Raw genomic sequence first — 26,741 nt, 5'->3', positions numbered from 1 at the left:
TTATTCCTTTCATTCTCTTATTTCAGTGAAATCAATTTCAAAATATGTGACTCTCCAAGGTTCCTTAGCCGTTAAGAAAATAAATAAATACTGTTTCTGAGTATGTGGCAATTAGCAGAGCCTCTAAATTATTCAAAAGTAGTAATGCAGAGGGATGTTTCTATAAACCAAAAAATAAAAAATGGTGACCTCATGGACCAAATCTGGCTTGCCAATGTGCTTTGAAAGCTGAGCATTTAAAAATATATTTTGAAATCCCTTTTGCAGGAGATGATCTTTTGATTCCTATAATCCTGATACTTCCAGTCCTCATTACTTATAACCTAATCACTTCACACAAGTATTTGGGTTACCTGGCCTCTGGTGGTACTTGAGTATCATGAACTGACAGTGATCACTTAAGGAGAAAAGTATTTTGTATTAGTAGGTGGTGTTACCTAGCAGTTTAGAGAACAAGCTCTGGAATCAGACAAATGAGTTCAAATCATGGTCACGTATTAGCTAAATGACTTTGGGCAAATTTCTTAACCTCCTTATGCCTTAGTGATCTTGTAAACTGGCTTCATCATACCTGTCACATAGTGTTGTAAGAACTAAATAAGAATGTTATTTAATGTGATCGATTCTTCAGATGCACTTAATCTACTATATTTGGATGTCAGAGATGTAAGAAGTCATATGTTTGGATCAGCTTGCTAATTAGAGTAATAGCTGAGTACTCCAAAAAGGTAACAGTATACCAGATAATAAATATGTTTTATTTTAAAAGTCTGTTAAAGAACCTTTCCAGTATGTTTACAAGACTTTTACAGAAAAGTCATAATTATCAGAATTATCCTATTGATATTGACCACACATTCCTGTAAGAACTAGTAGAGAATATTGCTGTATCATTGATGAAACACATATATTTGAATTGTTGATAATAACTCCATGACAAATAGATCTTGTTTTAAAGGCTAATGGCAAGAGTTGTAGACTGATGGATGATACACTGAGCCCCACATCAGTGAAAGTGACTCATGTCTCTTGGGACCTTTTAAAACTTTTACAAAAATTCCACCGCAAGTCTTACTCCCACGTTTTCCAATAATACTTTATCAAGCATTTGATAAAGTGAGGATAAAGAAGGACAACAAGACCTTACAGGAAACCCTAGACTATTAGCACCAGATCTACCCAACTGAACTAAGTGGCTGCTGTGAGACAGTCCTAAACTAGATCTGCCTACTGGGAACAGAGACAGAACCTGTGGCATGACAAGGCATCCTCATAGAAACTGCCTTTTGTAATTGGGTTTCTCCAAACCTAAATTTTATAATGTAAATTTATCTCCACAGAATGAAGCAAAACAAAGCAATATTAGACAAATGATATCCTTTTGCTTTTAAGAAAAATGAATAGTTGTAGAATAGTTATAAATTATAGTTACTGAGTAAATAACAGACTAGAAAAATAGAGGTATTTAAGATTATTTATTAGGGACTTGTTCATTGTAAAACAGTGTGCTAGGAATTAAAATGAGGAATTAAAGATGAAAATGACACAAATCATTGCCACAGGACACTTAGGAGTAAGAGAGCTAAGAAAGATATCTTCAGATATAATTAAAAATATATAGTACAAAGTGCTATAGGATTCTGAAGATGAAAATATGTTTTGTATCAATTGAGCCCATAAAAGATCAAGGATACTTCCTACTTTGAGTAGAAATCACATCTGTGAGGATCAATAAGATGAAAAAGTACCAAACCCATTGCATTTCTAAACTAGAAGGTTAACGCTTAATGGGGGGAGAAAAAATAAGCACACAATCCGGCGAGACACCGTTGACTGATGAGGGTCAGTAACCAGAGTCTGAAATTTCTACACAGGTGGGTCTTATGGAAAACAGTATTTTTATATGAATGAGATGTCAGGGAAAAAGAAGGACCTAGAGGATTCTTTAAGCAGTTGAACTTGCATAGCACTTTAAGATTCAGAAAACCTCAACTCTCACATCAGAGGTCTCGAAGGGTGCTAATGAAGATTAAGGGAAAGGGGGCCTAAGCTCTCAAGCTACCTTGGTCAGACTTGGTCACCACTGGTCAAAACAATTCATTGATGAGAGTAATGAAAAGCCTGAATGAATGAGATTAAGGGAAGCTGATATCTGAAAATACCACGTTTTCACTTATAAACGGGAGATAAATGATGAGAATACATGGGCACATAGACGGGAACAACACATACTAGGGCTTTTCTGAGGGTGGAGAATGGGAGGAGGGAAGAAAATCAGGAAAAACAACTAGTTTTTAGGCTTAATATCTAGATGATAAAATAATCTGTACAACAAACCTCCATGACAAAAATTTTACCTATGTAACAAACCTACACTTGTACTCTAATCTTAAAAGTTAAAAAAAAAAAAAAAAAGACTTTCAAGAAGCCATATATACAACTATTTATCAAAGAAGTATATTTACAACTATCTGTCCTAGGTTGTTTAGACAAGTATCTATGAATGGTAATACAAGCAAAAATTAAAAAAAAAAAAAAAAAAAATATTATGCTCCAGAGAATACAGACGCATCACATAACAGAGGAAAAATTCTAAAAGAAAATTATAAAGTGTAATGCTATGTTGAAGAAGAAAGATTCTTTCTTATGTTAATAGAGAATGAAATTAAAGATAAAACTAGGTGAAAATTTTACACAAAAAACTCAATATAAGCAGAAAAAACGCTCTTTTGAGGTGAAACAACTGCAAAAGAATTGGGGAAAAAACCGTTTACTTGAGTAATAAAATAAACCAAAACCAAAAATTTCACATTCAAAACTCAAGGCTATTGGGATATAAGAAATACAGGGAAAAATAAGCTGAATTATTCAACCAAAGGATTTGGAAAAAACACAACCCAACAATCCTAGGGAAACAGAAGAAAAGAAATAATGAAGATTTGGGAGGAAATTAATGGAACTAAGATTTTTTTAAGAGAGAGGAAATTAATACACATGTATTGGTGCTTGAAAAGATTAGTATTGGAGACAAACTTCTGCAGGAATAATAGAAATTAAACAGAATATTTGAAGTGAGAAAAATGAAATAAAAAAGAATTTATAAAAGGATAGATAAAACACATCAGAAGATTTTAAATATTAAAATATTAATAGCTAAATCTAAGAATAATCTGGAAAAAAATGATACTTTCCAAAGGAAAAATTGATGTAAAATGCAAAAATGTAGACCGACCAAGAATTACTAAAAAACTTGAAATAGCCACCAAAGGTGGCTTCCCCTTACCTCCAATCCAAGTTTCCAATCTAGACATTATTAAAAATACGTTTCTAACAAACTCCCAATGACTGAAAAATCCCGCTTATACAAAAGTTTCAGTAAAAAAAGAAAAAAAAAAGAGAAACAAAGGGAAAAAGAGAATGCGAAAAAATTACTGTCCAACTGATTTAAAGAGGTTAATATGCCTTTGATTCCTAGACTGAAAATCCTTTCAGAACAGTGAAGAAAAAAAATTATATACCAATGTAACTTATAAGCTGAGATGTGAAATTTGGCAGTGGGGGTGAATATAAACACAAAAGAGGCAGCTTAACTAGCCTTTTTTTTTTTAAAAAAAGAACATTTACCTTAATTCATTAGCAGTCAGATAAACTGAAGGGTATTATTTAAATTTTATTTAATTTTAAAAAATTCTCATAACATTTAAATAAAAAATTGTTTTCCATGAATGTAAGGATAGTTTAACATAAAAAAAAATCCCCACCAATATAAATTACTCTACTGATAGTTCAAGGAGAAAAATATCATTGCTTCCCCTTATCAGAAAAACAACAATTAGAAAGGTCAGTAAAACCTATTTTGGGTAAGGAGATAGGAAAGTAGCACTGTAAGTAGGAACAGATAATCTGGAAAGCAATCTTGAAATACTTAGTGAAATTAAGAATCTGTATGCCTCATTCCTGGCTATACATAGTGGAGAAATTCTTACCACAGGACCGTGAGTGGACATGATCAAGGACAACTACTGGAACACTATTTATAATGATGGGAGTTGGAGACAATTCAGGTGTTTATCATTAGAGGATCAAATAGGTAAAATGTAGTAGACACTGTCGTATGCCGGGTAGTAAAAGCAGCAGTGACCTAAAGGAATATATAACAATGAACATTGGTCTTAAATATTGGATGTTTAATGAAAAAAAAAATCTATAGCACAAAACATCTACATTTCACACACACACACACACACACACACACACACACACACAAAACACACTACACATTTTACAGGGATAAACAACATCCATGGCTATATTAACCAATATAGAGTGGATACTGCTATGATTTGAATATGTCTCCCAAAGTTCATGTGTCAGACACTTAAAACCCAAATGCAACAGTGTTGAGAAGTAGGACCTTTAAGATCACGAAGGACTCCGCCCTCACAAATGGATTAATGCCATTATTATGGCAGTGAGATCCTGATGAAATGATGAATTCAGTCCTCCTCTCTCTTTGACCCATGTGATGCCTTTCACCATATTTTAATACAGCAAGAAGGCCTTCCCCAGATGCTGGCCCCTTAATCTTGGACTTCCCAGCTTGTAAAACTGTGAGCCAAATAAATTTCTGTTCATTATAAACTACCCAGTCTGTGGCATTCCATTAGAGCAACACAAAATGGACTAAGACAGGTACCTATGTGGGCAGGAGCGAAATAAGAGATGGGATCAGAAATGAAATATTTAAGTAAAACAAAAAAGGGGCTGGTGATGATGAGTCATTAAAAGAGAAATATCAGTATTCAATGCTCTGTACTCCAAATCTCGAAAAAACAAAAAGGCAAGCAAGTTAAATCCATCAACAGCCTTTGTAACAAATGTAATTGTATACCAGTTATACAGGGAAAAAAGTGAGTATTTAAAGTGTTGTAAACATAAACCTTATAATTATTAAGCCGAGTATAAGGCATGACTTTAATTTTATGCAATAACCATATGAAGAAAAACATTTTTTCATCCTTTTCATTTTCCTAATGTGTCCTTAATCTTTATAAAACTTCAACTGATGATTTTAGGTAACTACATGTTCAAAATGTTTCAAGTCACATTTTATATTTAATGTATTTACTTTTTTGTGTTAAGTTTACTGTTTCAGCTCAAGTACATGTCATTTTCAGTTAATTTATTTTAGCTGAGTATTTGAGATTTAGTCTAGAATTTTAAAAGTCCACTGAATCATGACTACATTTACAAGTTTCCATGTGGTATCAACAGAATTTATAATTCATATATGACATTATACTCATGTTGGCATCACTTACAAAAGATTTTCCCTTGAACTGTAATGAATGCTAAAACTAAAAAATTTAAAAACCCAATGCCCCAGAAACATGAAAGCAATTTAGGACTTTAACTATTATAGTAATTTAAAAGGAATACTAAGTTTTAAAATACTGTGAATTCCAGTTTTCAGTTGAATAATCCAATAAAAAATTAAATTGTATCAAATTAAAGAAACATTTAAAGTTTTATGATTGTTAACCTTTCTTAACCACAGATAATTTTAACAAAGTGTGTTGTGGGTATGCTCCTAAATTTGAAACTAAATTTATATCTCGGCTCTTATAAATATTCAAACTAATTATTTCAGAATGAATGTGGAATGACACTTTAATTAGTAATGTATCTCCTGGCAATTAAAATTCTCTTGCTTCTCTCAGCAATTAAAACGGCAAGGCATATTATTAAGGTCCCACAATTCTTCATACCTCTTCCTGACAATTACCATGGGAAACATTAAAGACAAGATTGTAGTTACAATCCATTCACTGAATATTTGGTAGCAGGATAAACACTTTCTCCTTTCTTCTCCTTGTCTAGTAATTTTTCATTTCACTCATAATACCTATGAATCATTAACGCAATTTGTGCTCTGTATCACAAAGTTCCATTTTTCATTTTATATGACTTATAAAAACCAATTGGTTTTATAGAAATGTAAGTTATAGCAATGATTTTAATTAAGAAATCATTTTAACCCATTAATTCATTATATAACTTTTACAGTCCGAACACTATAAATACATAGAGAGTACTTAATGCTGGCAGAAAATGTCAGTGCTGGAAGTAGAACATGTCTAAAATTACTGTAAATTGAGTATGTTAATATAACAAAGATACACACACACAGAAACAAAAATATGTGCACCAAATAGTTGATCCTGTGGTTCAGAATGAAACAGAAAAAGCAGCACTTTTAACTTTCATATACCTAAGAATATTTTTTAAAGTGGTATTATGATTTTTTTTTTTTTTTTTTTTTTTTTGAGATGGAGTCTCACTCTGTTGCCCAGGCTGGAGTGCAATGGTGTGATCTCGGCTCACTGCAACCTCCACCTCCTGGGTTCAAGTGATTTTCCTGCCTTAGCCTCCCTAGTAGCTAGGATTACAGGTGCCCACCACCACAACCAGCTATCTTTTTTTGTATTTTTAGCAGAGATGGGGTTTCACCATGTTGGTCAGGATGGTCTTGAACTCCTGGCCTCATGTGATCCACCCGCCTCGGCCTCCCAAAGTGCTGGGATTACAGGCATGTGCCATCGTGCCCAGCCAATTTTTGTTCTTTTTAAACGCTTCTCTTATAATTCCATTTTTCTATAATGAATATATATATAAAACTATTGCAACAGAAGAATATCTCAAGGTTACACATGGAAAATATCATATATGTAATAATATAGTAGCATAAAATCAAATCTTGTCATTTATTTGTAAATCATAAATTATCTATTGTGTAATGATAACAGCTAAAATGGACTGTTAACAATGTGCCAGGCAATGTTTTAGTCACTTTAGTGATATTAGTTCATTTAATCCTTACAGCATCCTTTTGAAATCGGTGATTGTCATATTCAATTTTACAGAGGAAGAAGGGAGGCACAAGGAGGTTAAGTAACTTGCCTTAAGATCACACAGTGATGAAGCTATAATTGGCATGCTGGCTGAAGACTCTAGGTACTACAATTAAGCTGTCCTACTATGGTATTACACTGTTCTTTAGTAAATTTTAATTATGTATTGACATTTCATTATTCATATGTATTACTACAAACACACTTAACACTCTCATTCTCTCAGATACAATAGTTAAGTCAAATGGCTAAATATTTGGGTAAACAACACATGGTTTTCTATAACTAAGTGCAAGTTTGGGAAGTTATTAGCAGATGCTATCAAACGTTCATAACTTTCATTTTAAGGTCAGGGGAAAAGCTAAACAAATGGGAACTTGTCTTTCTATAAATAAAGCATGCATATTTGTGTCCAGTGGACAAATAGATATTGTGGAGGATAACTTTATATTCTTTGCAGTATTTTCAACTGTAACATTACTTTCCTGTTTTATTGTAGCTGTCTGATTCATTTTAATGTTTTACACATTTCAGGTTCAATCCTCATTCACTTTATTCAGTATTTTTTTCTGCCCTGTTCATCATAGTCTACATCGATCTAGAATCTCTCTGATCACTTGGGTTTTATCATCTTCCCTTCCACAGTTTTTCACATTTCAAAGAGGAGTTAAGCCCTTTCTATTCTTAAATATGTTCCATATTTGTTTAATAAATATCCATAAACATATATAATTCTCACAACCACTACCAACAAAGACAGTATCTTTCAGTTACTGTTTTCAAATCATCATTTTATACTTGCTCTTTCCCTGACTAGAGTCACCAATGGAAATTCCACCCAAATGACTTGGGACAACACTATCATGTATAGGTATATTAACACTCAAAGAAGAATGAAGTAAGCTATTTTTTTAATATTCTGTGAATTCTGGTATAAGGATATTTTGATCGTGTATAGGTATATTAACACTCAGGGAAGAATAAAGTTAGTTAATTTTTTTAACATTCTGTGAATTCTGGTATAAGGATATTTTGGAAACAGCTTCAAGCTACCAGTTAAAATAGATTCTGTGAACCGCTTATTTGTGGTATCTTTCCAAATGGATGTCAAAGTCATGGAAGAAGCAATTAATATCTAACAGTATACTACACTTTTTACATATGATTTATGCTATGTTTTGCCAGCTTAAACTGTTTTCAATTTTACAGTTTTTAAAATTTTCTAGTCTATGCTATTTGGTTAACAGCTGCTCCATTTCAGTGGGGCAAGTAATTAGCTCTACGGTATCTAATGCATTACTGTTGATGATTTTTTAAGTATCACTATTATTACAGCAAATTTCACTCATTCACTCACTTGAGTCTGACACAGTCTCAATAAATTTACTCATTTATTGAGTCTGACACATCAATAAACATGTGTTGAATAACTGATTTGATGAAACCAAGCATGCATTCAGTGCTTGGCCAAATAATGGTGAACAATAAGGTCCAGCCCACAAGGAGGTGATCTGAGCTCGTGAGACAAATAGGAAGGTGGATGTTATAATTTTATAGTAGAGAGTATTCAAGGTTATCTGGGAGCACAATTTGGGGTTCCCAAGTCAGTCTGTGATGGAAAAATGAAAAATATCAAGGGAATTTTCATATTGTCTCTTAATCTGAAATTAAATCAACCAATTATCAGACAATAATGTTATCCACTATGTTCTGAAGCATGTGGACTAAGTAATGAAGAGTCAGGATCTCTGCCTTCAAGAGACAATAATATAACTATAGATATAAACAAAAACATGTGAAAAGTATCCAAAGAAGGTAGTAGATGGTAAAAGCCAAAAAACAGAAGAACAGAAAGATCTTATACTTGCTGGAAGAAATGTATACTGGTAGAATTATTAGGTAAAACTTGAAAAAGTTTAGTATTATCTTGTAAAGATAAATATTCACATTCTTACTAGCTCAGCAGTTCCACTCCTAGGTATCCACTCAAGAGAAACTATGCATATATATACCAGAAGACATGTACAAGAATGTTCACAGTACCACTATATGAAATAGCAAGAATCTGGAATGACTCAAATGTCCATTTTGATGAAACGGATAAAGTACAGTATGTTTGTAGCAAGGCATATTATACAGGAAAGATTATATAAACAAATAAATGTATAGATCAATGTGACATACATCATGGGGTAAGGGTTATGATTAATCCAGCTTTGTGCATTTGATGTATAATAGAAAAAAAAGTGAATAGGATTTTGTAGCAAGACAAGAGTGCACAGAATCTAACCTTTGCTGTATAACATACTGCCCTAAAACCTCGTGACTTAAAACAACAACCATTTATTATTTCTTATGAGACTATAGTTTATTAAGCAGTTCTATTGATCTGAGCTGCGTGGGCCATGACCAACTCATGGGTCTGTGGTCAGTTTCACGTTGGCTAGCTGGCTTTGTTCATTTCAGCTGGGCTCATTCATATGCCTGAAACCCAGGTCAGCACAACTAGGCTGATTTAGTTCTGCTTTACCAGTGGGCTAGCCCATGTGTGTCCTCATGGTGAAGGAAGCAAGCAAGAAAGGAAGTGAAAATGTACATGTGCTTTTTCAAGTGTATGCTTATGTCAAATCTGCTTCTGTCCCAGGGGCCAAAGCAAGCCACATGGCCAAACCCAAAGTTGGAGGGGACAAGAAAGATTTAGGGCACAAGGTATGAATTTAGGAAGCCTGTTTATTGGTTCTATTTATGTGATCAACCTACCACATGTACAAATAACTTTGTAATTCACTCATCTCCCCCTTTAATACAGCAAAGGGCAAGTCTGGCTGACTTAATCAAAAGTTTTACTAAGTAAGGTCCTAGACAGCCAGAAAAAAAGGGAGAAAGTCCATTCTTCTGGTGCCTGTGGGCTGTGGTAAAAAGTAAAGAGATGGAGTAGGGAACACAGGTGGTTGAGAGTGCCTTGGGCAGAAGGGCTTCTGCCCCACCTCCCATTCCAGATTCTCTTGTGCAGCTTGTAAGGTAACAAATGTGGAGTAATCTTGATGAGGCAGAGGGAGGGCTAGCATCTCTTTAGATTGTCTTGGTATAAAAAAGACTCAATAGTTCTCTCAAAATCAAGGGAGTAGGGACAAGATGGCTTGCAGTTAGCAGAGAGTCTGCTTCTGAGGAAATATCAGTTCTAGAGAAAAAACACTGCCTCTCTTGGCACATACGTATGAGAAAATGTGTAACCTGGTACCAGAGTGGTAGGATTTGGTAAAAGAGTGAAAGAAATAGATTTGAGCAAATAAAAGCATGTTCAGGGTACATGAACTGATCCACTTGGCAAAGTTGGGAGTCTGTGTTGGGTATAAAATCTAGATGAACCAAATTTTTGAAGAATCTGAATGCTAGCTTAAATGATTTGCATCTAATCCCACAGGCACTTGGGAAGCAATTGAATTTTTTTTTAAGTAGAGATATAATTGTATTCCTGAATTCCTAAATGGTTAGGAAAACAGGAACATCAGTAGAAAAATCCTTGAACAGGTTTTGTTAGTTAGGATAGAGACTGAATTAGGGTTGGCAGAAGGAATAAAAAGGGATTTAGTTGTGGGAAACACTATAGAGAGAGATGGAGATTAACTAATGTCAGTGAGGAAGAAGTCATAAATTGAAGATAAACCTAAAGATCAATCGAAATGGCAGAAAAGATGAGGCTGCCAATTTCACAAAGGTGGAAGTAGGTGGTATTCAACTTTTCTTTGATTGACCTTTGGACTACTGTTATATCCTTCTAATCTACTGTCAAAAACATGTTTTAAAATGTGTTTTAGAAGTATTAATATTGATATGTAAAATAACCAGAGGCATTAAAAATACATTTGTATTTTTTAAAGTAACAAACCATTTTTTAATCATGATAATAAGATGTGCTTTTTGTTTCTGATTTAATTACTAATGTACTAACCTTAAGGATATAAATGAATGCAGGATGAATAATTACAAATGTAATGTTTGTAAACTCTTTCCTCTGTTCATGTTATCGACATTGGTATTAATGTTAAAATTGTGGTGATGTTTCTTTTTATAATCTGAACACACATCTATTATGCTAAAGCAAGTTTATTGTATAATCTTCCCCAGTACTGTTTACTTATGATTTTCAGGTGCTTCAGATAGTCTACATAGGAGGCTGTGGCCATGATATTATACCCTATTAACAATGCCCCATTCAAGTAAGTGCTAGTGATGATTACATAGAGAGGAGTAGGAATATTCTTTAGGACCCTTATATCCATATGCTAACATCTATGGAAAGAATGCCAAAATTAAACACACTAACAGACAAGCTTGGACTACTTTTGAAGAGATTCCTTTTCGTCATTCCTGTGTTTTTAGGCCTCGTCCTATCCTTTACTATGTTCCATAAACACTCATTTTCTCCTCTTTAGACCTCTGCTGATCTTCCCTAAGCTTTTTCCTTCCTTTTTTTCAGGGACTTTCAAGTAAGTCCAGCTTTGCTGCCGTATGCTGTACTTTTGTTGCTATTGCCCTTCACTACTGCCACGTATCTTCCTGCTTTCTAGTTTATGTAACCTTCTGCTCCTAAGTTTTGTCCTGATTTTGGTCCACTGCCACGCTCTGACTCTGAAATATTTGCAAGTCTTGGTACTGTCAGCCCATGCTTTTACTTGCTTAGTCCATTCATCTCTGTATACAGTCTAGGACTCCTCCTGCCTGTCTAATCATTAAAACACTGGTTCCTTGTATATTTCTCCTCATTCTTCTTTGTCAGCTGTTGGGGAAAATATTTTCATGAATTATTTTTGAGCCGATCTAAATGGAAAAAAAGTGTACACCAAATAGAATTGACAGAATAAATACTGAAATAAATATAGCATGACTATTCAAATTCAAGGATCACTGTAGCAGAAAGAAAGCAAATGACTTTTATTGAGTCCACAAAGATAGTGTGAACAAAGCTCAAATCTAGGGTGTTATTTTTTGCCTTTAATTTTGATAAGTATTGGTTACATAATACATCATTCTTACAAATTGAAACAAATTAACCCTGGGGTATACTCCACCCATAAGAAGTGTTGCTAAAACTTCCTCCTACAGTTCAACCACAGGGATGGTCTAAGAATAACTGTTGACAGGCAACAAGCCTCCCTACAAAGAGTAATTAATTTCAATTTAAAGTTTTGGGAAAATAATATATTTCTTTATAATACAGTCTTTAGATTTATAGTCAAATTTAAATTTGTAAATAAGGGAGACTTCCTGTAATTCTTCTGGGGCAATAATGCTTTGAAACACACTCCAACAAATCCACCTTACAGTGGTGCTGATTAATTTGAAGTTATTATCCAAACAATCAGTCCAACACTTACAACTGTGAGCATAATTTCTGCATTCTGTTCTTTTCTAAAAAAAGTTCATCAATTCATCAAATATTTGTTTAGCTTCTACTAAGTATTAGGCAATGTTCTAAAAATTGGGTTTAAAAATAGCAAGTAAGACAAAGTTCCTACCCTATGGGAATCAAATTTAGTTGGGAAGCTACTCAATAGCAAATTACACCATGGCAGTAACATTCTAGGTGAGGATACAGTTAATAAACAATAAATATAACACAGATAATGATAAGAGCTTAAAAAAAAAAGAAGCCAGTTAAAAGTAGAATTGGAAGCAGAGAGAGAAGGGTTCTTTGTTGGGTAAACAGGATGGGCTGCTGTAGAGACAGCATCTGATAAGAGACAGAAAAAAGAGAGGAGGTGAGTACCATGAGCATTCTAGAGTAGAGCTGGCAATGGCAAAGGTCTTTAGAACCCTAATCTCAATGACACTAGCCTCTCTCACTGATTATTTTCACAAAACATTTAATTAGGCTAATTATACAATCACATGAATGTCTTGGGTGTGATGGTAACTACAAAATAAAAATCATGTAGACAGTAAGTATTGAGTCAGCTGTTTAGGTTTATCAATCCCTCTTCAAATAAAGCAATTTAGCTAGGTGTGGTGGCTCACACTTGTAATCTCAGCACTCTGGAAGACTGAGGAAGGAGGATCACCTGAGTCTAGGAGTTCAAGAACAGCCTGGGCAATATAGGGAGACCCCATCTCTACAAAAAGTTTTTTAAAGAAGCTAGTCAGGTATGGTGGCACACACCTGTGGTCCCAGCTACTCAGCAGGCTGAGGTGGGAGGGTCACTTGAGCCCAGGAGATGGAGGCTGCAGTGAGCTCTGTTCACGCCACTGTACTACAGCCTGGAAGACAGAATAAGACCCTGTCTAAAAATTATTTTTAAATTAAAATAAAAATCACATACAAAACTACAATTAAAAATAAAAATAACTGAGATGAAACTAAAACTAACTCACCTGGTATGTAAGTCTAATGAGATCAACAATGTATCATAAAACTTGACAAATTTTAATACCACAACTAGCAAGATTTGATAGACTGGTAGAGCTATATGGATCAAATCAACTTGTTTAATGATTTAAACAAGAAAATTAAAAGTTAAACTAGCAAATTGTAGTAAAACATACAATGAGCACCACCAGTTATTTAAAATATGCACTGAAAATATCTGTAATTTAAAAAGTGTTACACAACATTAGACTGAATTAAAGGAAAAGTGCTTTCTTATTCCTCTCACTTGCCATGAAATAATCTCCAGGTGTTCTCTATTTTTAGAATCTGAGCTCATTTCTTAGATAAATCATTCAAGTCAGTTGCTCAGACATGGTTTAAAGCCCTTATGTAATATTTTCATTTTTCTCCCTTGGACATAGGGAGGAGACAAAATAAAGTTAGCAGAAAAATAAACACACAAAGAGCAACAAACTACCTTATCTACATCCATAATAGCTGTCAAATAAAAATGTAAATTAAAGTCTAACAATTAAGCAAAGGGCCCTAATAGGGATATAACTTTTATACTCTCAAGGAATTAATGATGATTTGTACATTTCTATTTTTCTCATCTGTCTTTAAGCATTTTCTTTTGAATAAAGTCAAATGATGTGGTTAAAACTTGAAGAATGTTATTATAAGGCTGAGCACAGTGGCTCACACCTGTATTTCCAGCACTGTGGGAGTCCAAGGCAGGAGGATCACTTGAGGGCAGTAGTTTGAGACCAGCCTAGGCAACATAGCGAAACCCTGTCTCTAATAACAATACAAAAAAATTAGCCTAGGGTGGTGGTGCACGCCTGTAGTCTCAGCTGGTTGGGAGACTGAGGTGGGAGGACTGCTTAAGCATGGGAGGTGGAGGTTGCAGTGAGCCAAGATGGTGCCACTGCATTCCAGCCTGGGCAACAGGGTGAGACCCTGTCTCAAAAAAAGAAAAAAAAGATGATGATGATGATGATGATGATGACAGTTCAAGGGACTCAAGTAGGATTTCGGTGAAATCAGGATAAGCCAGGCTGGGCCAAGTTCAACCTGGGAATGCAAATAGACCTACACATACATAGGTTCAGGTCAAGGTCAGATGTCCAAACATAGTTATTTTAGACAAGGACATAGAGGGAAGTCATTCTAAAAGGTACATTTAAAAATGAAATATCAATTTTCTTTGTGAAAGAACAGACTAGGCTTTGTTTAAAGCCTGGACCCTCTGAGCAAATACTACCTTGATGCAGCTAAGATTTTCCTCCCCTAAATTAGTTGGAGATCATAAACCTGGAATAATAAGCTAAATAATGGAACTTTACTAGAGCGCAGTCATTTCACTTTATGAGGAAATACAATGTCTGAATATTTAGCGTGTGAATGCAGTTTACATAGGCATGCTGCTCCAATTTCTGGATGCCCAGCTGGCCCTCTCTCTGGGAAATGGTGGGGCCACAATGCAGCCAGTGTGGGGCTTGTCTCGTTTTTCCTGCTGGAAGTTCAACTATTGTCTCTCCTTGCAACAAGAGATGAGCCCAATGCCTTTTCCATCTTTATGATGGAAATTAGAGAGTTTTGTTTGTGACAATGTCAAAATATTTTAATCCATCCGTTCATTCAACAAATGTGTAAATAGCCAAGCATGACTCTACACAAAGAGAAATATGAGATTCATCTGAGAGTGGTTTTGCTAAAATTTTCTTACCAATTAGAAACTATGATAAAAGTCTTCTATAGTTACATAGTTATGAAACTCTATTTTTACTATAAAAGTAATCAGTTGCATGCAGACTTCTCATAGATCATGGTAATAATGCTTCCACATATTTGTGAGAGCCAATTTTCTCTTTTCCAGTTATAGATTTAATTGTCATAACCATCATTTATTAGTTCCATTTTATTTTACCCTTTTGGTTGAGAAAATAACCTTTGAATTAGGAAAATAATCTTATTTAATAAAAACAGGAATAGTTATTTGAGTTTTAAGTTAATACTGTTACTTAGCCACTAGGCTATGCTAAAGTATAACCCATTTGTTCAAGAACACTTCTATCTTCATGTTACACACACACACACACACACACACACACACACAAACCAGGAAAATAAATTCAAAAGCTGGATGTGAATCATTTAACCATTCAAAACGTAGCTGGTAATTTGTTCAACAGATTTATCAAAGGGTTAGTTTCTATAATTAGTTTAGATGACATATTCCAAAAGAATAAATAAACTTGTTTTTGCTAAATATACGTCTTGTGGTAATGCTCAGTTTGGTTTTAAAAGGATGGAGTCATCGTTATGCTTAATTTTCATTTACATGTAGTTAGTCATACTCAAATAAACTATAATGTATAGTGGTAGACTGATTAGTTATCAGAAACATGAGCTTTAGATTGGATGCATTTTACCTTCTGGTTTAAAAAAACAGTCATTTTAAAATGCAACACTGAGAACTAAACACCATTTATTTATTTTAGGCATTTTTTTTACATTAAAATTATGTTCTATTCCCAATAAACTGTGTTTAGAACCTTTAAGTTTCAATTTGTAAATAAGGCTTACTCTCATTTGTATTACTTTTCCCTTAATACCCTAGGGAGCACAATATTACATTTTCACCATCATTATTCACATTAATATCTATCTCTGATCATACACTGTGGGAGGCATTGAGAATTCAAATAGGTCTAAGAAACAGAGTACAGTTGAGAACACACAGACAAATATAAATAACATTGATAAAAATATTTTTTAAGGTCCATAGATAAGTGATAAATGAATAAAACAGAGAATACATGTTACAATAGTTCACGCAAGAAAGATATATTTGATGTCCACATTATTAAAACAGAGAATAGGTTTTTACTACTGAAGTCCCAAAAGATTTCAAAGTCTAAAGTGCTCTGAAGATAAAAATCCATTATCCTCCAATTTATTTTTTAATCCACCTAACAACTCTATCTGTAACAAGAGTTTGCTGTATTTTAAAGATAAATTAATATTTTTAAAACTTGTCTCTTTTAAAATTATCCATTTGTTAATTATTGATTATAGGAGAAATGATCAACAAAACACGATCCAGGCTCAAAGCAAAATGCTATTAACCTACTATTCCTGTTACATTATTGCTTTGGTGTATGACGGAATACTTGGAAGAAAAAGACTAACTTTCTCTTCTTAAATGTAACTAAGCGCAGTGAAATCCATTTATGAAGTACTTCAGAAAAAGATGAATATAGCTATGCTGTAGGTGAAATGTTCTCCAATATATGTTTACACATAGGTGTATTATTCAAAATGTGTAAAACTGTTACCACATGGGTACTGAGGAAACAGAACAGATGCTTACGTTAAAGCACCTCTAACTCCCTGTCCGTAGGGATCAATTATTATTATAGCAATGTTGAAAATGTTCAACTCTTCTAATATTAGTATTAAAATATTTTAATCAAATCACTATTTTAGAATATGACATTCTTAATTTTGCTACACAACATACTATGTTAGCATAACATCACAGATAATTTTCAGTTCTAACATTGCTTCAATGTGTATATCACAAACTGAAGAGATACCTAAATATCTAGAAATGCCTGTATCTCTTAGCAATGTTAGATAATAATTGATATGGTTGGGCTATGATGCATTTTTGGTCTGAGTCCTTCAGTGAGTTCCTGAGCTTTATGGATTAAATTAAGAGACTATGATATATCCTCTTTAGTCTTTTCCTTCACCTTTAGTCTTGGGCAGAAGTCAATTGCAGGGCCATTCTAGGGGTATTGATTCAAAGAGATGTGAAAAAAACAAACCCTACCTCCAAATCAAGCCTTGTAAGGGGTCTGGATTGTCTCACCTATCTTGGAGTATGCTAAACCAAGGAACTGCCAGGTGAGAACAAGGGTTTCTTCCCACTGGAGCTAAAGGTTACAGGACCTGCCCTATGCATGTTCAATCTTTGTTCTTGGGACAAGCTGAAGGTCCAGGGGTATTCACCATGGCATGGTACTGTGGACGGGTAAATTAGGGCCATCTTGACATTATGATAGGTTCCTGGTTTTTTTTTTTTTTTTTTTTTTTTTTTTATTGTGCCATTCATCAAAAGAAAAAGGGACTGAGTAAAAAAGAGTGGAGAAACAACTGCAGTTCCTGGAACATACTGTGTTCTTTTATGTGTAACTCTACTAGTCTCTAAGCACTTTAGAGCACTAGCACTCTCTCTAGTCTCAAAGCACTCTGACAGTTTCACTGAACTTGTCATCATCAGCTAAAAGTCCTTCCAGGACTCCCTGCCTTTGTACATGCTGTCATGTTGCTAGAATGACATTTCTCCCACTGTCTACCTGATAAATTTATCCTTTAAGTTTTATCTCAAAAGTCAGGTGTCCTGTGAGACTTTCATTCACTGTACCTGGCAAAAATCAGGCATTATTTTTCCCAGGTTCCCATTTCTGTCTTATAGCACTTATCACTCACTATCATAATTATTTACATACAAGTCTGAATCCCTGACTAGCCAGTTCCTATAGGCCTGCAATAATATCATATTAAAGTGTGTCCTAGTTGGAAGACAGTAAGTGCTCAATACATGCCTGCTGCATAAATTACTGGTGAGCAGGTAGATGGATGCATGAATTAAATATTAAATCCCAGACACTCTATGTGCATTATAAGCTAAGCCATAGTTAGACTTGACTTTACATTACTACATTAAAGATGCATAACGTTGGTTGTCCAAATCATGGTTCACCTTCTAAGAGCCCACCCTCTCATGTACTTTTTCCCTTTGGTGAGGTCTGACACTGCACATGCTGCCTACTAAACCAAAAAGCAATACAGTCCTTAGTTCCATCCCAACTGTAATGTATACCTTGGATTTCCCCCTGCCCAGAGCCTAACTTTGTTTCCCCTAATGGTCATCCAAAGTATCCTCCTCATTTTTTGAATCATCAGTTCGCTCCACCCTGATGTTAGGGATTGGGCCCCAATGCCAGCAGACTCTGCTTGTTACAAAGATACACTTTCTAAGACCTCTGTGTTTGTTGCCAAACTCAGGGTAAGCCACTTCAACAACTACTTTCCTCCATAGGAAAGAAAGAAATGGTACCTTTTCTTTCCTAATGGTTAATACCCCTATGCTGGGATTTGGCCATAGTAAGTCCAAAGTGTTACTCTCCACAGTAAGAAAAATGGTCGCCTTTCTTTCCTAATGGCTAATAACCCTATGCTGGGATTTGGCCATAGTAAGTCCAAAGTGTTATTCTGAGGAAGTCCTGGATTTATGGAAATTCATTTTATTCAAGAGTTCAGACCTGTTTCATCACCAGCTGCAACAGACAAAGAACCTTGGCAGAGATGAAGGCTGACTCTGACCCCTGGTGATCCCCAGGAGACAGTACCTGCACTTATTCCCCAGGCAAGAACAGTTTTCTCCAGTATTGATCCAGTTCTCACTCACATGTTTGGATGAACACTCATATCCCTCTTGTCAAAATATATACAGCCTCATTGGGTTATATCTACACTATGTTTTAGTTTTTATATAGTCTATGGAGGTTTTATTTCTAGGGATCTCAATGCTAAACTTGTTTCAACTATTATTGTAATTTGAAGAATGTTTCTTAGAAGGTATCGTGCCCTGTATCAATATGACTGATGAGTAATACTAACACAATCAAGTTCCAATATTGTGGTAGCATGCATACAGTTATCTTAACTAAAGACCCATGTATTGAGCTATAAAGCCATCTTTGGGTCTAAAAACCTTGAGTAAGATAACTTGTGTGTGTCACTTTTTGAGAAAACTCTGTGTAAAAGCCTGCTATACTGGTTCTCTCACTAAACTGACAAAAACAATACACTGAAATGAAATTCAATAATTCAGGAAAACAATCCTCAAATTTATACTCACCCACTATGCTTCATATGTGCTGGTTTATCCATTCGCACTGCCAGTTTGATTTTTAAGTCAGAATCCTGGCTATTTTTTGGAACTACCATTTGGTGTAATTCAGCTGATTTGGAGCTATTAGAAGTTGGATATAATATCACCTGTATGGAAAAAAGACCATATTTAAATGCATGATATAGAGTGTCTATGGGTTGGAACTAAAATATTTTCTATGTTTACCTGTTTGAAAAAACAGTGTCAACACCCAAATGTATCCAATAAACCATTTGACTCCCTACTACAATAGCTGATGGATTTTCAATACAGACTTAATTTATTTTTTGACAAATACATGTTTTCACATTATCACATAATGAGTTTTCTTCCTGTGTCACTTCATAATGAATTAATAGCACAACAAGCTACAGTTGAATTGACGTTGAAAAATACTCAAGAGACACCCATAATTTCAAGAAAATTCTAAACTCCTCAGGGCAAAGCAGTTCAGAAAGATATTCTTTGAAATTATGGAAAACATCCTTAAAAACCAAAGCCAATTATTTCAAACAGCACAAATATGCCTCATGTTTTATTATCATTGTAAAATAGTATTAAAAGAAATCAACTCAATTAGAGATGGAAAACAGCACATTTTCTGCTGTAGATCAATACCAAAGAAGGACTTTTTCCCGACATGTTTTCAAAACTACAGATATTATAATGACTGAAACAAAGTGATTACTTTTAATAAAACCGCCAAATTAACAAGTGATTATTTCACGACCCTCACTTCACAGAGTCAACCCAAGAAAGAGAAGCCTACTCTTCAGATGTTAGGTACCATGCAGATAACACAAAGGTATTTTCCCCTTTTTAAAATCAGTTATGACATATTTAGGCACAGTTTACATCCAAGTCTTAATATTTTTAAATGGGAGCATTATAGGCTAAAAGACAAAACAAATATGTGAAGTGCCCTGCATTATATTTTAAGCCATAAGCCTGAAGCTTAGATATGAATGGAAGAATTATAAACATTCTCAGGTATGCTAAATTTTTTTTTCACAAACAGAACAAATATGTTCATTAAAACTATATTGAAACATATCTTCTTGTGTATAAATCTTGCTGCAACACAAAGTGATTGTGAATCTGAAATTTGTTTGTAATATTGTTATAATTTTACTTTAATATAACAAAACAAAGTCCAGTCTCAAGTTGTTACAGATAGTCTTTATCAATTTAAGAAGGTTGCCTTCTATTCTTAGATTCTAATAGTAAAATGTTTTGAAAGCATTCATGGCAATTGACTTTGTCATACCCTTCCCCTACCCTCAAATCTTCATTTATAGTATAAGTAGAAATCTTCACCAAGAAATCTTTAGGCAAGACTCTCCTTCTCTCTAGGAAAGACAACATAGTCATAAAAGCTTCTCAAACTATTCTCAATTTGCAAGTTGTTAAATGTATCTACTATTTTGAGACTTTTCTCAAGCCTTTCCTAAAAGCCATAGCTGTGTTGAATCCAGCATATCCATATACTTAAGTATATAAAGGACATCTAAGAACAAACTAAATGACATTTGCAATGTTTTCACAATTATGATCATACTCTAGAATTCATTTTGACTGCTAAAATATCCAATGTAATATTTTACAGATTCTTTCTTAAGTGACAGTAAAGAAAAATAAGATGATAGCTTTTGGCTCAAACCAGTAGACAAAGCAATATCATTATCAACTTAGAAGGTTATTCCAAAAAAGAATAAAAGACTAAGATAGAGCTCTATATCCACTGTAGCTATAGCTGCTATTTTCCTAACAAGTCTGGAAGCTTTTTCTCTTTCTAACCACACCCATCCCCCATTCCAACTTAAAAAAAAATATTTTGGCATGAGCCACTTACAGACTTTATTGCTTTTTAATTCTTCCTTCTATGTTTATATAAAAATTGGCATTGTACCAAACTCTAAACTCTTATACAGGACGAGAATATTTAAATTAAAACTTTTGACAATTTCTCATTCCGTAAATGCCGATGATGGCTTGCTAAATTAGGTCCCAAGATAACTGATTTGGGCTGATCCACAAATTAAAGGCTATCCCAATATCGAATACCATTCTTTCTGCCACATTTTATTTTTTTGATGGGTATTTCTAACTGAAGACAGTGGAAGGATTTATTGCTCAGCTCTGTTCAATTAAACAAACACTGAGTTCTTATTATGTGAGGATACACAAAGATTAAAGAATATGAATGGCTCACATCTCTCAAGGAGCTTAGTTCCTCTTCAATAGGACTTAGTTTTGTCTTTTATTAACAGCACTCTTAGCTCTGATAATATCACTTCTTCCTATTGCTCTTCTTTTCCTAGAGTATGCAATGGTTTCCTGATTTAGTTAATTTCTGGGTATATTCACAATCATTCGCTTGGCTTCTCCCTATCATATGTATATCTAATTCCCTATGTTACATTCCCTCCATTGGAAAGACCTGGAAATGTTTCTTTTTCTGGACAGACTGACTGATAAAGGTGTGAACATTGGCACGTGTAACAAGGGGAGGTCCACAGATATGAAATCTTCTGTTTCTAAGAGAAGTGCATTGGTAAATGCTGAACTTAAACTTCAAAATGGTCTGTTAAATAGTTTCCAGGCTCCCAAATTGCACAACCAAAAAAGTGGTCATGTTTCTTTTCTTTTTTTTTTTTTCATACTTTAAGTTCTAGGGTACATGTGCACAACGTGCAGGTTTGTTACACATGTATACCTGTGCCACGTTGGTGTGCTGCACCCACCAACTTGTCAGCACCTATCAACTCGTCATTTACATCAGGTATAACTCCCAGTGCCAACCCTCCCCCCTCCCCTTCCTCCCTCCCCATAATAGGCCCTGGTGTGTTCCCCCTCCGGAGTCCAAGTGATCTCATTGTTCAAGTCCCACCTAGGAGTGAGAACATGCGGTGTTTGGTTTTCTGTTCCTGCGATAGTTTGCTGAAGGTGGTCATATTTCTTTTCCAATTTCGCCATGAATAAATAGATAAGGAAGAAGCTCCCAAGGTGTAGAGCCCAGAGAGCCATGGAGAATAAAGGACGAGGGAGTTATTTTCAGAATACACAATACAGCTCTGATCAAGAGATCTGGAACACTTCCTTGGCAGGGTGTCTTCATGGTGCCTGCCAGATAGGATTTCATTATTGTAATTGGACAATTACTGCCGTGCATTTCCTGCTTTTCCTTTTTCCACATGGCAAACTTACCTGTAGCTCTCCTGTTCCTGTTCCTTTACTGTATATTGGATTTGTGCTGAGGCAGAATGGGGAGGGAAGGTGTCGTAAGCAGTTACCATGAACTTTAGTTCATAGGTTGCCAGACTGCAAAGAACCACAGCTAACTGTGATGCAGATATTGGACTGGATATAAAAATGAAATAGGACTTTGGGCTGTTTCTCTTGAGTTGCGGTGAATGTGTTCTATGTGTAGGAAGAAGGGCAACAAAACAACTTGGTGGCACAAGGGTGAACTATGGCACATCGTCTGACTATCTGCCATGATTCATGCTTTCACCAGTATAGAACTGTTGCTAGTAAACAGCTAGTTAGCCAAGAACCAGGTTTTCCAGATCCTCCTGCTTCTAAGTAGGGACATATAAAAGTTCCTATTAAAGGGGTGAGAAGTGACATGTGTCACCTTGGGAAAAGGTGATCAAGATACAGGTTTGATGTCTTTACCCCACTTTATTCCTCTGCCAGTCAAGTTCAGAGAACACGAATACCTTAGGAAATGAAAGAAATCAGAGCCTTAAATCACCATGTGGAAGAAAGTCATACTTCTGTCAGGAATACCTGCGGTAAACTCTTACAAACCTGATATTATTTTGAATTCTTGAAATATAACGACTTTCTTGTTACAGCATTTAGCAGTATCCTAACTAGTATATCAACAAGGTGTTTTGTTTCAAAATCTTTCAAAAGTAAATAAGTGACTAAAGAATTTGTTTTTTTTATTAGAAGCAGTTCCAATTCAATAGGACTCAGTTCATGTACAGAGACTGTGTCTGATGTTGACAGTCATAATAATTAAAATATTTAACAGATATAAAAGCTTACTAAGGATCCTTCTGTATCCTAAGTTCACATTTAAATTATAGCTCTGTACAAATAACTTTTAATACTATTTAGCAAACTATTTTGTTCTTTACCATTCATTTCTCTTAACCTTTCTGTATACATTTCTGCTTCTTGTTTATTTTTGTCACCAACACTTTAAATGTCGTGTCAGCATGACACAAAGATGACTTCTTATCTTAAACATAAAGCTAATGTATCTTCTTCATAATAAAATGTCAGCGTTACTTGTCATCTTTGCTAGGGTGTAATGGAAACCACAAAATGATTTTTTAGGATTTGTTTAAAATTCCATCAAATTTAATATACAGGAAGAAAAAAAACTAAGACTTAAAAAATGAAATATAAAATACACATTTACACACAGAAATGTTTAGTGATGAGGGGTTCAGAAGTAGCTTTTTCTTAAAATATATAAGCTGTCACTTTCTTTTCTGAGATACCTGATTGAGGCCAAACTACATACATTTGTGCATAATTAAGCTTTGTGACCTGTGAGATTAAGACTATTTAAATTGCTAAACTCTACTTCAACAAGCACCCGAAAAACTAAAACAAAAAACAAAACGCTGGGGGAGACAAGCTAGAAAAACAGAGGGGCTAGATAGACAATTCACTACCTTCTCCCATAAATGTCTCTTAGCTTAGAGAAAGGGAAAAAGACCCTGGAACCACAATAATTGCACCATATCTTGTGGCAAAATAGTAGACACACAGATGATACAATTCTAGCTCAACGATGAGTGCATTCAGCAATTCTTGAAAAAATCAGGACAGCTTTCATAGAGTAATTACAGTTTCATTTGGAAGTCTAAAAAAACACGTAAGATTTATAAGGCTGACATGGGGAGGGGATGAAAAATAAAGATATGGGGGCTGTTGAAACCAAACACTGTAACAGTGGCAATCTAGAAAAAAGCACATGATTCTGATGCTGACATTCTTAACATTACTCTAGGTTCTCACCCAAGGTTGGCTGTTGAGCTTTTTCTCTGTTCCCTGGACTTAGCCTCAGTCAGTTTCCATTGCTCGCCACCAAAAGAACTTCAATCAGTACAAACACTCATTATATTTTCTGCCATGTCAATTCTCTTTATGTTCTCAAAAGATAAGAATAGAGGGCAGGGTGCGGTGCCTCATGCCTGTAATCCCAGCACTTTGGGAGGCCGAGGCGGGTGGATCACAAGGTCAGGAGTTTGAGATCAGCCTGGCCAACACAGTGAAACCTCATCTCTACTGAAAATACAAAAAATTAGCTGGGTGTGGTGGCAGATGCCTGTAATCCCAGCTACTTGGGAGGCTGAGACAGGAGAATAGCTTGAACCCGGGAGGTGGAGGTTGCAGTGAGCCGAGATCGCGGCATTGCACTCCAGCCTGGGTGACACTGCAAGACTCCATCTCAAAAAAAATAAAATAAAATAAAAATAAAAAATAAAAATAGAAATAAATAAATAAGAGAAGAGAACTCGAGAACCCTCTGGGCACCACCTTTCTAGAGTTAGGAAAAGGAACAGGACTCTATAACTGAGACCAGTCACCAAGGAGGTAGAAGAAAGCTGAGGTTTGTGATGTGCCAAATTTAAGGGGGAGAGTTTTTTAGGTAGTAGGAAGGGGGCATCAGGGTCACTTGGGGATCAAGAGGTCACACATTGTTGGGTCTGAAAGACTACTGCCTGGTTAAAAAAGAGAGAGGTGACTGGAGATCTGAGCAGGAAAAAGTTTAGTTGAAGCCAGATGGCAATGGTGTGAGGGACATAGTATGTTTGAGGAATAGAATAAGACTTCATTTAAGGTTTATGTCGGCAAGGTCAGGTAAGTTGGGCAAAATCGTTTTGACTAGAAGGTTACTGTGTGTAAAGGCAGGGAGGATGACAATACAGACAGGTAGGCTGAAGGAGATACAAGAAGGTTAAGTTTTTGGATAAAACCAGCAGTTATGGAAGATTAGGGATAGACTGTAAGAAATGTGTTTGCTAAGTGTGTGTTATCCTATATAGGTAACATCTAGTAAAACAATGTTTATAAACCAGAGAATGAAAATCAAATTTTCATACTCTTGCGTAAAGAATATCACCCTCTCTCTAGCTACATACATCTTAGAGATGAGTCATGTGACTGAGTGATCAGGTTTCTCATATCCAACTAAGTGATGAACTAGCCTCAAACAGAGTAAGAAGAAACTAAAAACACAATTAGCAGAAAGCATGGATCAATTTTGATTAAAAATCATTTTTGCTTACAAACAGGTGTCCTTGAGACAAAGGATATTTTAGGCAAATGGCTGAGGGAACATCTTTCCAGATAAATGCAGCCTATCTCTGTGAGAAACCTTGACTTTTTGGGTTTAGTTGATGTTTCTTTTTCTCTTTCAATTGACAGAGATTTTATACTTTAGCAAAGGTTCATAATGACAGTCCCTAGCAAATCTTTCAAATACCTTCTTGAGAGCGTAGGACCTTGAGGTAGCATATATTATGAAAGGACTACCTGAAGTATTTTTCACTTCAGTATTTATTTAGCAGATGTTAATAACCACGTATAATATTTGCCCCAATATCAGAACTCTCATAATATGTGAATATGGATCAGATGATTTGTCTAAGGGAAATCTATATTCTTCCTTAGTAACAGTTTCCTGTGTTTTAATACACTTGAGATTGCTAAATCTAAATTATTTCTTATTTGATTTAATATCATGGCTTCCTATCCTACTTAGCAGAAACAAAGAACACCTGCTCACTCTTACAGACACAATGCTCTTTTGTATACTGAAAGATTAGCATTAAATCTTCTGTCAACCTTATTGGCCACGGGCTAAATCGAGTTCCTTTATTTTCAAAGCCGGAAAGAATTTTGGAATTTACAATACGGAATTGATCAAACTCCCAATCTTTTACCAAATGTGTACTTGGCCCAACAGAGAGCCACACATCACATCTCCTTCCTTCTATACAGTACATTTTTAAAAAAAATAAGAAAGGTCCTTTTTTGAAAAAATAAAGTGAGGTAGAAGAAAAACAAAGTATCATCCTAAGTAGATATTTTTTCCTTGACATTAGCTTGTTAAAAGATCAAGATTAGAAACTCTGTTATTTGCATGATGGGAGGATTAAGGACAAAGCAAGGAAAAGAAAAGATGCATCAACCATTCTCCAGTTTTTCCTGACATCTCTATTTAATAATAATATGCAGGGGGCATTTGGCAAGCCCTTAGTAGCGTATGCTCCTTGAGAGCAAGAGCTATCGTGGAGTAAACAGGGTAATTCATTTGTAGCACATAGGGTCGCTTAAATGAGTATCTTTAAGACATTCTTTTCTCACCAGGTTTTATTGAAATTACATATATTTAAAGTATGCATCCTGATGTTCTGATACATAGTGAACTGATCACTAGAGTCAAGCTAATTAACATATCCATTTC

General features: G+C 35.0%; 1 protein-coding gene across 14 annotated transcripts in view; it reads right to left on the bottom strand.

Annotated features, from left to right (window-relative positions):
* CADPS2 (calcium dependent secretion activator 2) overlaps positions 1 to 26,741 on the bottom strand; it is a 567,394-nt gene that overhangs the window by 223,669 nt on the left and 316,984 nt on the right. For all 14 annotated transcript variants that reach the window (XM_050782592.1, XM_050782594.1, XM_050782597.1 and 11 more), the window contains exon 8: positions 19,214 to 19,353. In XM_050782592.1, coding sequence (XP_050638549.1) covers positions 19,214 to 19,353 — 140 coding nt within the window. The remainder of the gene's footprint in view (positions 1 to 19,213; positions 19,354 to 26,741) is intronic.

Source organism: Macaca thibetana, chromosome 3 (assembly GCF_024542745.1).
Source record: "Macaca thibetana thibetana isolate TM-01 chromosome 3, ASM2454274v1, whole genome shotgun sequence".
Lineage (NCBI taxonomy): Eukaryota > Metazoa > Chordata > Mammalia > Primates > Cercopithecidae > Macaca > Macaca thibetana.
Note: the sequence above shows the minus strand (reverse complement) of the source record. Positions and strands in the feature narration are given on the sequence as shown.